The following is a 12392-nucleotide window of genomic DNA, read 5'->3' as shown; positions in this document are numbered from 1 at the left end:
ACGAAACGTCCACACCCTTCCGTTCAATTTCGTGTATTCTGACTTTTTTACTTGAAGTTACTTATACTTTCTTCGGAACTTTTGTCAAATATTATATTGAAAGTATTTCTAAATAAAACTAAACATACTTGCAAACATTAAAAAAATATTATAATTGAAATCAATATCAGGATGAAAGAATTTTCTGCTCTACATCAGGCATCAATTTACTTAAATTCAGTTTAATCATTACAAGAGATTTTTTTTTTGGCTAAGAAGCAGCAGACTGTTATAAAACAAAATCGATTCCTATCCTGAAGCCTCAAGTCCTCGCAGTCGCTATATATCGATGCGCTAGAGTGAGTTCTACATTTGATGAGTCTGAGACAGGGTTGGGTGACCAGAAAAATCGATTGAATTGTCGACATGCTTCATTGCTATTTCCTTATTTCTAATTGTCTTCCACAATTTTATTTTCTAATATATTACATCTTTAAAGTAAATATGACCCTAAAATAAAATTGCTGTTTTATTCTTACTTCCACAATCAAGACTTATGAACTCTCAGAAAACTAACACGTAAGCTAAGTAGAAAGTGGACTGTTCCACTTGTAAGCGATCATGCCTTTTCTGAAAGCCTCAAGTGAATTGAATGAATCCCAATTTCATTCTTTTTTATTATTCGTCATTTTGTAATTCTTTTTATCAGTAGAAACACGAATGATTTTGATATGAATATTTTTACGACTTCTACCGAATTATTTGTATGTGAACTGATAATCTCATGACTTTATGACCTTAACTGATCTGTAAAAAAGACTGTCGCAGTAAGTGGGAGTATGATGGTCATTTAGTAAATTGAACCAAACCTTTAGAAACCTTTAGAGACTTTAGAAGTGAGATATTTTTGATTTGTCTAAATTTTTATTTATTTTGTTCAATGTAACAAATGTAATTTATTTACTCAATGATTTTTTATTCTTCCGTTTTATCACCTAAATTAAGGGAATTATAATTTCTTACTTGATTCCAACCAATCAGCGGATTGAGTGAATTAATTGACGATTATCAATAGCATCTCCGTAACTAGCTATTTTTTAATTAAAAAAAAGCGTTGACTCACATTCATTTTAAAATTACTCATTTGTTTTTCAGAATATTATATAAATAAAAATTTATTATCTTAGATCTATGTTAAATATAATTTTCCATTGATTTTTTATTGACATTATGAGAAAATGTATATACTATCAATAGAAAATTCTTTACTGGAATAATCAGTAGACAGTTTTAGAAAATATTCATAATTAATCCATGTATATATCGATGAATATCAAGGTTTATTTCATTTATAATCCATAAAATCATCTAGATCATCATTTATAAATAAAAGATCCAGAATGGAACAGTGTCAAGTTTACCGTTGCTGTTGATCAAGAATCAAGCTAGTTACACGATCAATGTGAAAGGAGACTTCCTCTTATCTAGCGTGGGTGACATGCGTGGCAATCCTTTAACATGTGTGCCTACGCCTTCATCATAAGAATTTACTTGATACAAATGCAAGATTGTCTTGAACAACATTCAAAACTTCGCTTTAATCGCTTTATATCCGATCCATGCTTTTAAATGACTTGAGATGCAACCGATTGAAAAAAAAATATTTCTTTTTTAAAATAACTTACAAATCAAGCTGGAACCTGGATATGTAGTAAGAGAGATACCAAATATGGTTTTCTTACTTTGTGTAAACCCTTCTCATCTGATGTATTTTCTTCTTATTCTTTTTCAAGTGATTTCCAGTCGTTATGTCCTGCTTTAAAGTATGTCCTGGCTCGAAAACCGGCGGGTCCAGTTGAGATGAGCAAGACGAGAGTTCAGGCGCACCTCCAACAAGCTTTCAAATACATTTATTATTTTTTTTACTTGTTAAATGACCCTTGACCATCCAGCAACACGACTTCGTGCAGCTACTAAAAATATTTGTTCCTTTTTATGGCACTATAACGGATCTTTGAATCGTAATCATCATTTGAGGAAAAAAGATTTACCTTATTGCTCATTTTATTCCATTCATATAAAATGGTATCGTTTATTTTTTTTCAGTTTTAATGTAAATGAATTCTTGTGTGTAGGCTGGACATCTATGGGAGTTGATGCATCATGATATACATGTCTGACTGGAACTATTTTGATTTTACTTATTAATTACTTGCTTACTAACTTCACCACCAGATAATTACTTATTCTTCATTTAGAGAAAATTTCTTTTTTACCTCCGTTACTAATAAACTTATTTGTACCCATTTTTTGACCTGTAAATGATTTTATATTGGTAAAACGTATGTTTTTACATTCAGTATTAGTACTAGAGAAGCCAGGAGAATAAAAATACCCATAAAAATGTCATTCTCATGGACAATAATTTTGAAAATGCTTGTAAATATGATGATTGATGAAACTGATGGGAAGAGAATAAAAAATAGAATAGAGTAAAAAATAAAACAGGATGACTCAGATATAGTATAGAAGTAGAGTGGATATTCACCGGCACGCCTTCATCCTCCTTTTGTATATAATAATATAAACTCGAATAATATCAGTGACAAGAGGTAAGGTGACTTGTCTTGTTCTCATCGTAGGTTTTCGCGAACATGAAGAGGAGAATTCCTTCTATGGCAGCTTGGCGTTGGGATTAATATTGGACCAAAACATCAGACTTGGTCTTATATGTCCGTATATAACGAGAAAGCGGGACTCTCTGTATTTAAAATCGCGACCTTATTACCAAAGTACTTGCGAAAACTCGATCTACAAATGGAGACATTAATTTATGATAATTTATCACTATAAGAAAAATTTTTGAAACGATGGTGAAAGTATTTTCTCATTCATTCCTTATTTATTATATCTTTTACTTATTTGAAAAAAAAATTCGATTGTTTTTTGAATATATTCGTCTTGAATATTGGCAAAATCAATAGTTTCTGTTAAACATTGGCCTGCTGTTCACAGGGTTACTAACACGTTTATTCATTGACCGAGCTACTAGAAACCCTCTTGAAATATTCTGCGCACACGCGATTCTCTGAAATTACTCGTTTATGTGAAAAAAGCGTATGACTCATTTCTCTTTTTCATTTAAATTAGAACACTTGGGGATCGATTGTTTTGTTACATTATAAAGAGAAAACTGAAACGTATTTATTTTACCATTCATTAAAGCAAATTACCAATTAAAATTTTTGATAATATGTTTTTTCTCACTAAACAAACATTGCCTCACTATTGATTCATTTATGATTTACAGCATAATTTTTTTGAATTAATCATCGTCACTGAATAGTTAATTATTCATGTAACTTTCAAAATCTTATGATAAGATTATTTTAGTTCATTAATGTTGATGTTTCTTCATTGAATTAAAAAAATAGTTTTCTATGACACGAAATGTTTTTATTTAATTAAAGATACTAAATAAAACTAAAAAAAAATATTGAACAAATTGATAAATAATTTGTTAAAGATTGTTTTAATGTCTTCAGACATGAAGATTGAGTTCAAGTACTCGCGAGAGCAATTTTTTGTACTAATTGAAAACAAGATTGCAATTGAAGAGACTGAAAGTAGACATGATGTCATTCGCTGATTTACAAACTTATACACGTACGTCTAAGTGACCAAATGAGGAATAATAAACATAGGAGACATTAAATCGAGCGTGTCACCGAGTCTCATTTTCATCCGATGCCTTCAATTTCATTCCTCTATTATTGTGACCATTCTCCAGCTGACTGAGAAATTTGTCCCTTCTTTCTGTTATTTCTCTTCGAGTGTAATTAATTTCCTGCTCCGAAATGAATTTATATAATTTAATTAATTAAATTTCTCATTTTTAATTACTTAACGCACCCAGTGACGATGTATTTTCAATGTTGTCGTAAGTTTTTCATAATTCTGTCATCGCAATTCTATCATATTATGGACTAGTTGAGGCTTGAGTGTCAGGCAAAATCAAAGTAGTGCATGTACACACTCATACTGAATGAAAAACGTGCACGAATGATTTTTTCACAGAGTCATGTAATATGTCTGATCCATACAAGGTAACGACGAGATATGGCACTGCAAGGAGCAGCCACGCCTGCTACCCTGGCTTGCAGACATGTATTGATAATAAAGCGTAACTCGGAGTATACATACAGAAGTTCACATCTACCATACAGCATATAGCCCCTCACATTACATAGCACGCGTTCTACTAGACATTTTACCTACGTGCTTGTCGACAAATCATTCATCCCACTTGCTGCTGGTATAATCTAGCAATTTAAACGCCTTTCATGATGGATAACTCATTTATTTTAATAGTCATTTACCCTTTGCTTACTTAGCTTTTTTCTTTCATTTGTGATGTTTTTAGTGAACTCATCCATCTGAAAATTAAGAAATAATTATTCTCAATTAAATATTCATTATTTTATAATTTTCATTAAATTAATTAAAAAAGTCCATCCTTGGGTATTTTTTTTCAAATTAATTAATTAATATTCTTATTGCTCTGAGATGAAATTTTTAAATTAGAAAAGCTTATTAAATTTAAATATTTTATGTTTTAAATTTTAAAAATAAACATTCAAGTTTTTTAAAAGTTTTAATTGTCGTTTTGAATGTTTTTATTATCTACTACTTTATGCTTATGAAACTGACTCGATAGATATAATTCAATCGTTAAATATAAATTTTTATCAATGTTTTGATTATGTATCATAATGACAGAATAATCACAGGTGTTGTAATAAAATATTTTTATAATTAAAATAAGCCGAATTCATCATGATTTTTATGATAGTAGTTTTTTGTGCTTGCAGCTCTAGTTAGAAATTATCTTTAATATTCTTAAAAAAAAATTATGTAATTTCTAATACCAAAAGTTTTATTAATATAATAAAATCTGCAATTACTTACATTACACTTTCGCAATCCTCCAAGAGGGTGTGTTCGTCGCGTCGTGATGACTCATGTATTGACTTTCCTCCTCTTCAAATAAAATAAACCTGCAAACTTGCTAGGTTTTGCGAATTGAGGATAATTATTAAAAATGGATATATATTGAAACCTTGTTTTTTTGATAAAGTATAGAAAAAGAACCGTAAGCCAGCTGGTATCAAACTATTGAAACCTAAGCAGGTGCATTAATTAGGCTTCTTTTTTTCTGAAAATCAAAAATTAAATTATTTATTTTTATTTCACCTAAAGAATGATACTAGATGCAGTAGAAGCATGCATTTAATTAATATATAATATTCTCTATTAGGATTTACTCCAACTAGATAATGTATGTACCCAAGACAATTGACTAAATCAGTTAAATTTGCTACGAGATAACGTGCGGATGTTCAGATCTGCAGACTACTAGTGCGATTAAGATGATTAATGACAACCTCCTGTACTGCTGGCTCCAATCGCAAATAATACTCTTCAGCATAAATACCAGAGAAAATTACATGAAAGCTATTTAAACATAAATTTTAATGTTTACAAGTGACAGACTGATCGATAAATGTATAATATAAATACGGCTGAGCTAAATGACGCACATTTTAAGGCATTCTCAAGGATTTTCTATATATATGGAATAATATGTTTTATATTGTAGTTTCTACGACCATAAAATCTTGATTTGTATTCATCTAAAACTTGCTAGATTGTTTACACTTGATCCTTTGATATGTAGGAGTTAATTTTGGCTTTCCAATGTGGGTTTATATGGATGATGATTCATTTTTATAACCTTAATTGTTAACTTATTAATTTTGACAGGAAATTTATTTAAATGTAAAAGTTTTTGGTTATGAGAAACATTCAATGATTGATTAGTTGTTAATTAATTTATTATAACTTATTGTATTCAAAATTGTTGTAAAGAATGTTTAAAATACTTTGTAACAGCTTAGCTCATTTATTATTTGAATTTTTGTAAGAAATAATTGATGGATTTTCAACAATTATAAATAAGCTTGAAAATAATTATGATTTATAGCGATTATTTATCATTTAGAGTATTAATATTGAAATAAAATCAATAAAAAATTTGATAAAAAAAAACTTTAACTATTATTTAACCATTGTGTAAACTGACTCGGGAAAGACATTTTCTTAAAAATAGAATTTTCGAAGAAATTTTAACAGAATTGATTTGACAAATAGAGTTGATTGCTGCAGAGAAAAGGAAAAAAAATTAATTGTGAATAACATAGGCCAAGTTGGAGAAGTTTGGTTGGCAACACTGCCACTGCTGTTAACCGCCTGCGCACTGTGGCGCGACAGCAGTAGTTAAGACCTGGTGGGGTCGAGTGTTTCAACCAATCACAAGTTCCAATGACGATGACCCTCGATTCTCCCACTCTTCTTCAGTAGACTTGAAAATCTGTAACGGGCACTGCGGCCATCTCATTCGTTTGTGGGCTCACAAAGAGTTTGGTGAATTTATAAAAGTCTCGATAGCAGAGAACTTCGTTTTATAATACATCTTTTAAGAAAAAGTCAATACATCGAAAATGAGGGAAATCGTGCACATTCAAGCTGGACAATGCGGTAACCAAATTGGAGCTAAGGTATGCATACTACTATTATTTTTAACAATAAGTGTGTCGATTAACGGTCAGAACCATGGCGTCGAACTGGTTTCCTTCATTTGTTTCTTCCAAAACAATTAAAATTAAAAATCATTTATCAGTTTTAAAGTTATCATTTTCAAGCAAATTATTAAATTTATAATATTGACATTTTATCATAAAACTATTGATTAATATTATTAAATTATATGGCTGAATTAAAAGATCAATTTAAAATAAAAGTTTTGAAACAATTGTAATGAAGCAAACTCGTGTTATTAATTATAATCACTCTCTTAAAATCTAATAAAATAATTGTTACAGATAATTATATGAATTTGATATTTTTAGCAAATTTACTACAAAAAAATATGTAGAATTAAACTAATCTGTCATGGCGATAGCATTTACCGGCCGGCAAGCGTTGGTCTAACGGTTTTTTTTTATTTCGACTCTTCTCGAAAGCGTCACTGTTGGCGCATGGCTGATCCCCTTAGTAACGAACCCTCGAACCATCCATACTTTATGACATGATTATCAGATTTTGTTTAGTTCAAAACAAAAGTAAGTGTCAATTGATGAAGAAGAATAGTTAGAAAGCCATAAATTATGCAGAAAACTTCACTTATTTTACAAGGGTGTGGCATTAGTGCCTGGCAGGATACCGGTTGATGCGGCAAGAGCATTGAGCGAATGCGCGCGCAATACTCTTTTCTTGTCTCTTTCTCTCTCTCTACTCTTTCTTCCTGTTATGTCTCTCCTCTAAACAGACCATCGTCTTCCTATTACTCACCTATACCTATATAATACCATGTTAACTTTATGAATGTATTTCGACCTACCTGTACTCTGTAACCTCGGTTACTGCTGAATTCAAATAACTTTCATCGATTTGCCATTATAGAAAACTATCATTTTTTGTTGATAAAAATTTCATTTTATTTACAATTTAATTTTTAAGTATATAAAAAGTTTCTAATGGATTCTTATCATTAATTCAGAGAATATTTCTTTTTAATTTATCAAAAGTTAAGTCATTAATTGTTACAAGTAATTTTTGCGTTGATTTAAGTAGATATCAAAAATATGAACCATCGTAACAATTTAAGTACTACTTTTTGAGTTCAACAAAGTCATAAAATTTGTATGTCACAGCTATTTTTGATGATAAAAAATAGGAAATTATTAATTAAATTACCTGATAATAACTGTTGCTTGATTTAAAACATGTTGTAGATAATGATCGACGTATATCTTGTCAAAACTACTATAAGTTGAGTCTTAGTAATTAGAAATTTACAATCGTTACGCCCACATAACTTTCAAGGATGCCTTATAAAGTCAATGTCCGTGAGTTATAGTTTGCAATAAATAACTGATAGTCAAAAAATTCAGATAAAAACATTACGTTTTTTTCTTAACTGAAAACGAAATAAACAATGACGTAAGATCTATGCAAAAAAATTTCAATTCCTCCTATTTGTAAGTATAAAATCACTTATAAAAAAAACAGTAGCTAATTTTAGATGGAGTTGTGCAACGGTTGCATTTGACCATGCAGGGACAATATCTTTGAGACCAAGGACGGTTAGTCTTACGTGATTGACCATACCATAAGACATACCCAAATAAAGCAAAAGATATATCTACACTTTTTCTTGCTGTATTTTCGTCTTTTATTTTGTCTTTACTCCGAATTATTCCCAAGCGAGTAGTGCCAAGATGGCTCTAGACATGAATAACATATATTTCCAGGTATTGATCGCGAACTAAAGTTCAACTTCCTCGCCATTTTCATTTTATTCTGTTCCTTCATCCAGTTCTTTATTTCATTCTATGAAAAGTTTTATCATTAGTTAAATAAAACTTTCACTATTAATGCAAAAAGTTAAATATCCTCGTGAAAGTTTAAAGACATTAGAGATGTTTAAAGCAGCTGTTCATTTTCCTTCTTGATTCCTTGAAGGGTCTCTAAGAATTTTGATGTAAGCCAGATGCTCAGGCATTTATTAGCAGCCGGTATACGATGATTCTCTGAAACTCTAACATAGACATTGTTGGCTATACTTTAATGCTAATTTTCCAAAAATTTTCGACATTCTTTTGTTTTTTTTTTTAAATCCTTTTTGTTAAAAGATATTGATTTCAATATAATTAATAGAAAACATACTAATTTTGTCATTAATAATAATTCTTAACTGTAAAAAATCATTGCAAAATATTTAATAATAATATTACATATTTAAAGCTGAAAAAATGATTTAAAAAAAATAGGAAATCAGATTAAAGTAGTACCAATTATGTTAATTATTTAGAGTATGTACCTAATTGATATCCATCATATCTATATATAGTAATGACATTGATGACTCATACACACATAACTATATGTTACGTAGAAACTATAAAGCTAAAGCTAGTGGGAAGTGAAGGGATAGAGAGACAGAGATAGAAGAGAGAAAAGCAGGTTTGGTCGATGCAGCTTTCCGATGGTCATATATGGAAATCCATGAATAACAATTCCTTCAAAAGTTAATCTTATAAGATGATGACAGTGTACTTTCTTTCTACTTAATTCAAAATCTTACCTCAATAGAATGTATTTACAATGTAAGCAAATCCACTTGAAAGACATCTTCATCCTCTAATTACTGAGTACACCTGCATAATCATAGATTATTATCTTCTATGCTATTATTTCCTAACAGTAATAATTGAAGATTAAAACAAAAAGGGTGAACTTAAATATGAAACAGGATGGTTTATTCAATGAAAATAAGTATTTTTTCTTTCTTTTTATTTTTAAACATTGTTTATCATTATCATCATTCTCTACTTGTCGACTACACCTGGATAACAGTTGGTTTTAATTTTAAATATTTTTTACTTAGAGATAGGAAATATTTCAAACTAAGAGGATTCTTATTGAGGTCTTTGAACTACAGAAAATACCTAGCAGGCGGTAAACCAATTTCTAAGTATCCTAGAGCTTCAGTTTCTTTGGTGTTGCGGTAATGGATACAAGTTGCGTTTTGTCTCGGTCGAGTGCATCTGACTGGTCTGGCGCGATTGACCGACACCATCTGAGAGTTACGAACGGTACTGGGTGTTAATTAGTCTCGATTGGCACTCAAGCGATTCGTTAAGTGATTCGACGTGCAGCAGAGCCATCGAAAAATTTATATCCGGCGTGAATGAGTTTATGGAATGCATATTTAACATTATTTTAATTTTAATTTCAATTTTAATTAGTTTATCAAGAAACTATCATTATTTACACGCGATCCAACAGTTTAGGTCATTGTTCTTGATGGAAGATAGTTCTTCGCCATGAAAAATAATATAATAGGTTAATTTAATTAAGTTAAAATAGTTCAAGTTTATCGAAAATTCAATAAGTATTAATTCATGTCTTTTGTATTACAGTTTTGGGAAATTATCAGCGATGAGCACGGTATCGACCCCACTGGAGCTTACCATGGAGATTCAGATCTTCAATTAGAGAGAATCAACGTGTACTACAATGAAGCTTCCGGAGGAAAATATGTGCCCCGAGCCATCCTTGTTGACTTGGAGCCTGGAACTATGGACTCTGTTCGTTCCGGACCTTTTGGTCAGATCTTCAGACCAGATAACTTCGTCTTTGGTCAATCAGGAGCTGGTAACAATTGGGCTAAGGGGCATTACACTGAAGGTGCTGAGCTTGTAGACTCAGTACTCGACGTTGTCAGAAAAGAAGCTGAAAGCTGCGACTGTCTTCAAGGATTCCAGCTTACTCACTCTCTTGGAGGTGGTACTGGATCAGGTATGGGTACTCTCCTCATATCCAAGATCCGTGAGGAATACCCCGACAGAATTATGAACACATACTCTGTGGTACCATCACCAAAAGTATCAGACACAGTCGTTGAACCTTACAACGCTACACTTTCAGTCCATCAACTCGTTGAAAATACTGATGAAACATATTGTATCGATAACGAAGCTCTATATGACATTTGCTTCCGCACGTTGAAACTCTCTACGCCTACCTACGGTGATTTGAACCATCTTGTTTCACTTACCATGTCTGGAGTCACGACTTGCCTCAGGTTCCCCGGTCAATTGAATGCTGATTTAAGGAAACTTGCTGTCAACATGGTTCCATTCCCACGTCTTCACTTCTTCATGCCAGGATTCGCCCCTCTTACCTCTCGTGGTAGCCAGCAATACAGAGCTCTTTCTGTACCAGAACTTACCCAACAAATGTTCGATGCTAAAAACATGATGGCTGCTTGCGATCCACGACACGGAAGGTATCTCACAGTCGCTGCCATTTTCCGTGGTAGAATGTCAATGAAGGAAGTTGATGAGCAAATGCTCAACATTCAAAACAAAAACAGTTCATACTTCGTTGAATGGATCCCGAACAACGTCAAGACTGCCGTTTGTGACATTCCTCCACGTGGACTTAAGATGTCTGCTACCTTCATTGGAAACTCCACTGCCATTCAGGAGCTCTTTAAACGTATTTCTGAACAATTTACTGCTATGTTCAGAAGAAAAGCTTTCTTACATTGGTATACTGGTGAGGGTATGGATGAAATGGAATTCACTGAAGCTGAATCAAACATGAATGACTTGGTCTCTGAATACCAACAGTATCAGGAAGCTACTGCAGATGAAGATGCAGAATTCGACGAGGAACAAGAAGGCGAAGTCGATGAGAATTAAATCTTCGCTATTTTCACAATGACACACGTGTTTAATCACGTTCACGCTTCTTTTCTTTTTTACGGACCGTTTTTTTTTTCGACCAAGCTATTGTCAATGACACTATGTTTATAATTCCATCTTAATAAGTTGCTTTCATTAAACAAATAAATTTCCACGATAGCTTAGTTAAGAAACCGTGAGATTACAGTGTATTACCGCTAACGTGGTTCGAAAAAGTCATCTTTTATGAAATTATTATATTGAATAAAGCAACTCTTTATTAAATTATATCCTTTGTCAATCCATTTACTGTTTCCTTTAACTTATTCTATATTTTTAGTTTGTATATGCTTTTAAATTTTTATATCATTCCATATTTGCAACAACTAAGAAAATAAAAGTAAGAAGTGTAGTAATTTATTAATGCTCTAAAATTATCACTAAGATCAATTATCATTTTATAATTTGGAATAATACTTTTAAATAAGTAACATAAATTTCCAAATTTTATATTTATAATATAATTAGTATCATGATAATAAAAGTAAATATTAGAAATATTCAAGCTGTTTTATTTAAATCTCGTTAAATTTTTTTAAAATTAAAAAATACTCAACATTAAATTTTAAGTCGATAAAACAGATTACAGAAAGCAAACATCTACTTCGAACACTTTTCGCTATGATCGCTTCAGTCTAAACAAAATGATAGTTCAACAAAGTTTGGCGGGTTCTGAAACAATCTTTTTGTAACATATTTGGAATGGATTAACAAAAGTTGGTTATATTAATCACTGATAAATAATTAGATAATACTAATGTAATTTAATAATACATATCATCACGTCAATATAAAGACAAATATTAAGACAAAGATAGTAGTATTATATTCACATAACCGCAAAAATCATACTCAGTATATAAAAAGATTGCATAATTTATTAGTGACAACAATCAATTGTGCAAAAATTTTTGACTTTTCTAAAATATTACTACTAAATGTTTATTGAAAATATCAAGACCATAGAATAAATATTTGGTTATTTTATAAGGAAATAACTCAGCAACGAATTTTACAGAATTTGATATCGAAAGGATTTAT

At 31.0% G+C, this 12392-nt stretch overlaps 1 protein-coding gene and 2 long non-coding RNA genes across 3 annotated transcripts; 1 reads left to right on the top strand and 2 right to left on the bottom strand.

Annotated features, from left to right (window-relative positions):
- Positions 1-1310: 1310 nt before the first annotated feature.
- LOC118064379 (uncharacterized) lies at positions 1311-3248 on the bottom strand. The gene is made up of 3 exons (XR_004690053.1): positions 2031-3248; positions 1722-1952; positions 1311-1612 (listed from the first exon to the last, which is right to left on the bottom strand). It is a non-coding gene; the product is annotated as an uncharacterized lncRNA (long non-coding RNA).
- A 266-nt stretch (positions 3249-3514) lies between these two features.
- Positions 3515-5803, bottom strand: LOC118064378 (uncharacterized). Its single transcript, XR_004690052.1, has 4 exons — positions 5580-5803; positions 5326-5493; positions 4948-5194; positions 3515-4415 (listed from the first exon to the last, which is right to left on the bottom strand). It is a non-coding gene; the product is annotated as an uncharacterized lncRNA (long non-coding RNA).
- Positions 5804-6401: 598 nt separating this feature from the next.
- LOC118064377 (tubulin beta-1 chain) lies at positions 6402-11579 on the top strand. The gene is made up of 2 exons (XM_035078919.1): positions 6402-6596; positions 10023-11579. Exons 1-2 carry the CDS (start codon positions 6540-6542, stop codon positions 11307-11309), a joined length of 1344 nt encoding a protein of 447 aa, XP_034934810.1. The 5' UTR covers positions 6402-6539; the 3' UTR covers positions 11310-11579.
- The last annotated feature ends 813 nt before the right edge of the window (positions 11580-12392 follow it).

Source organism: Chelonus insularis, unplaced genomic scaffold, assembly GCF_013357705.1.
Source record: "Chelonus insularis isolate UGA/USDA-ARS -01 unplaced genomic scaffold, ASM1335770v1 contig_17_pilon, whole genome shotgun sequence".
In the NCBI taxonomy this organism is placed as follows: Eukaryota; Metazoa; Arthropoda; class Insecta; order Hymenoptera; family Braconidae; genus Chelonus; species Chelonus insularis.
Note: the sequence above shows the minus strand (reverse complement) of the source record. Positions and strands in the feature narration are given on the sequence as shown.

Excerpts from the sequence above, each read along its gene's own strand:
- LOC118064377 (XM_035078919.1), top strand. The coding sequence starts at position 6,540 with ATGAGGGAAATCGTGCACATTCAAGCTGGACAATGCGGTAACCAAATT. Across the intron at positions 6,597-10,022 it reads GTAACCAAATTGGAGCTAAG|TTTTGGGAAATTATCAGCGA; the intron begins GTATGCATACTA and ends TTTGTATTACAG.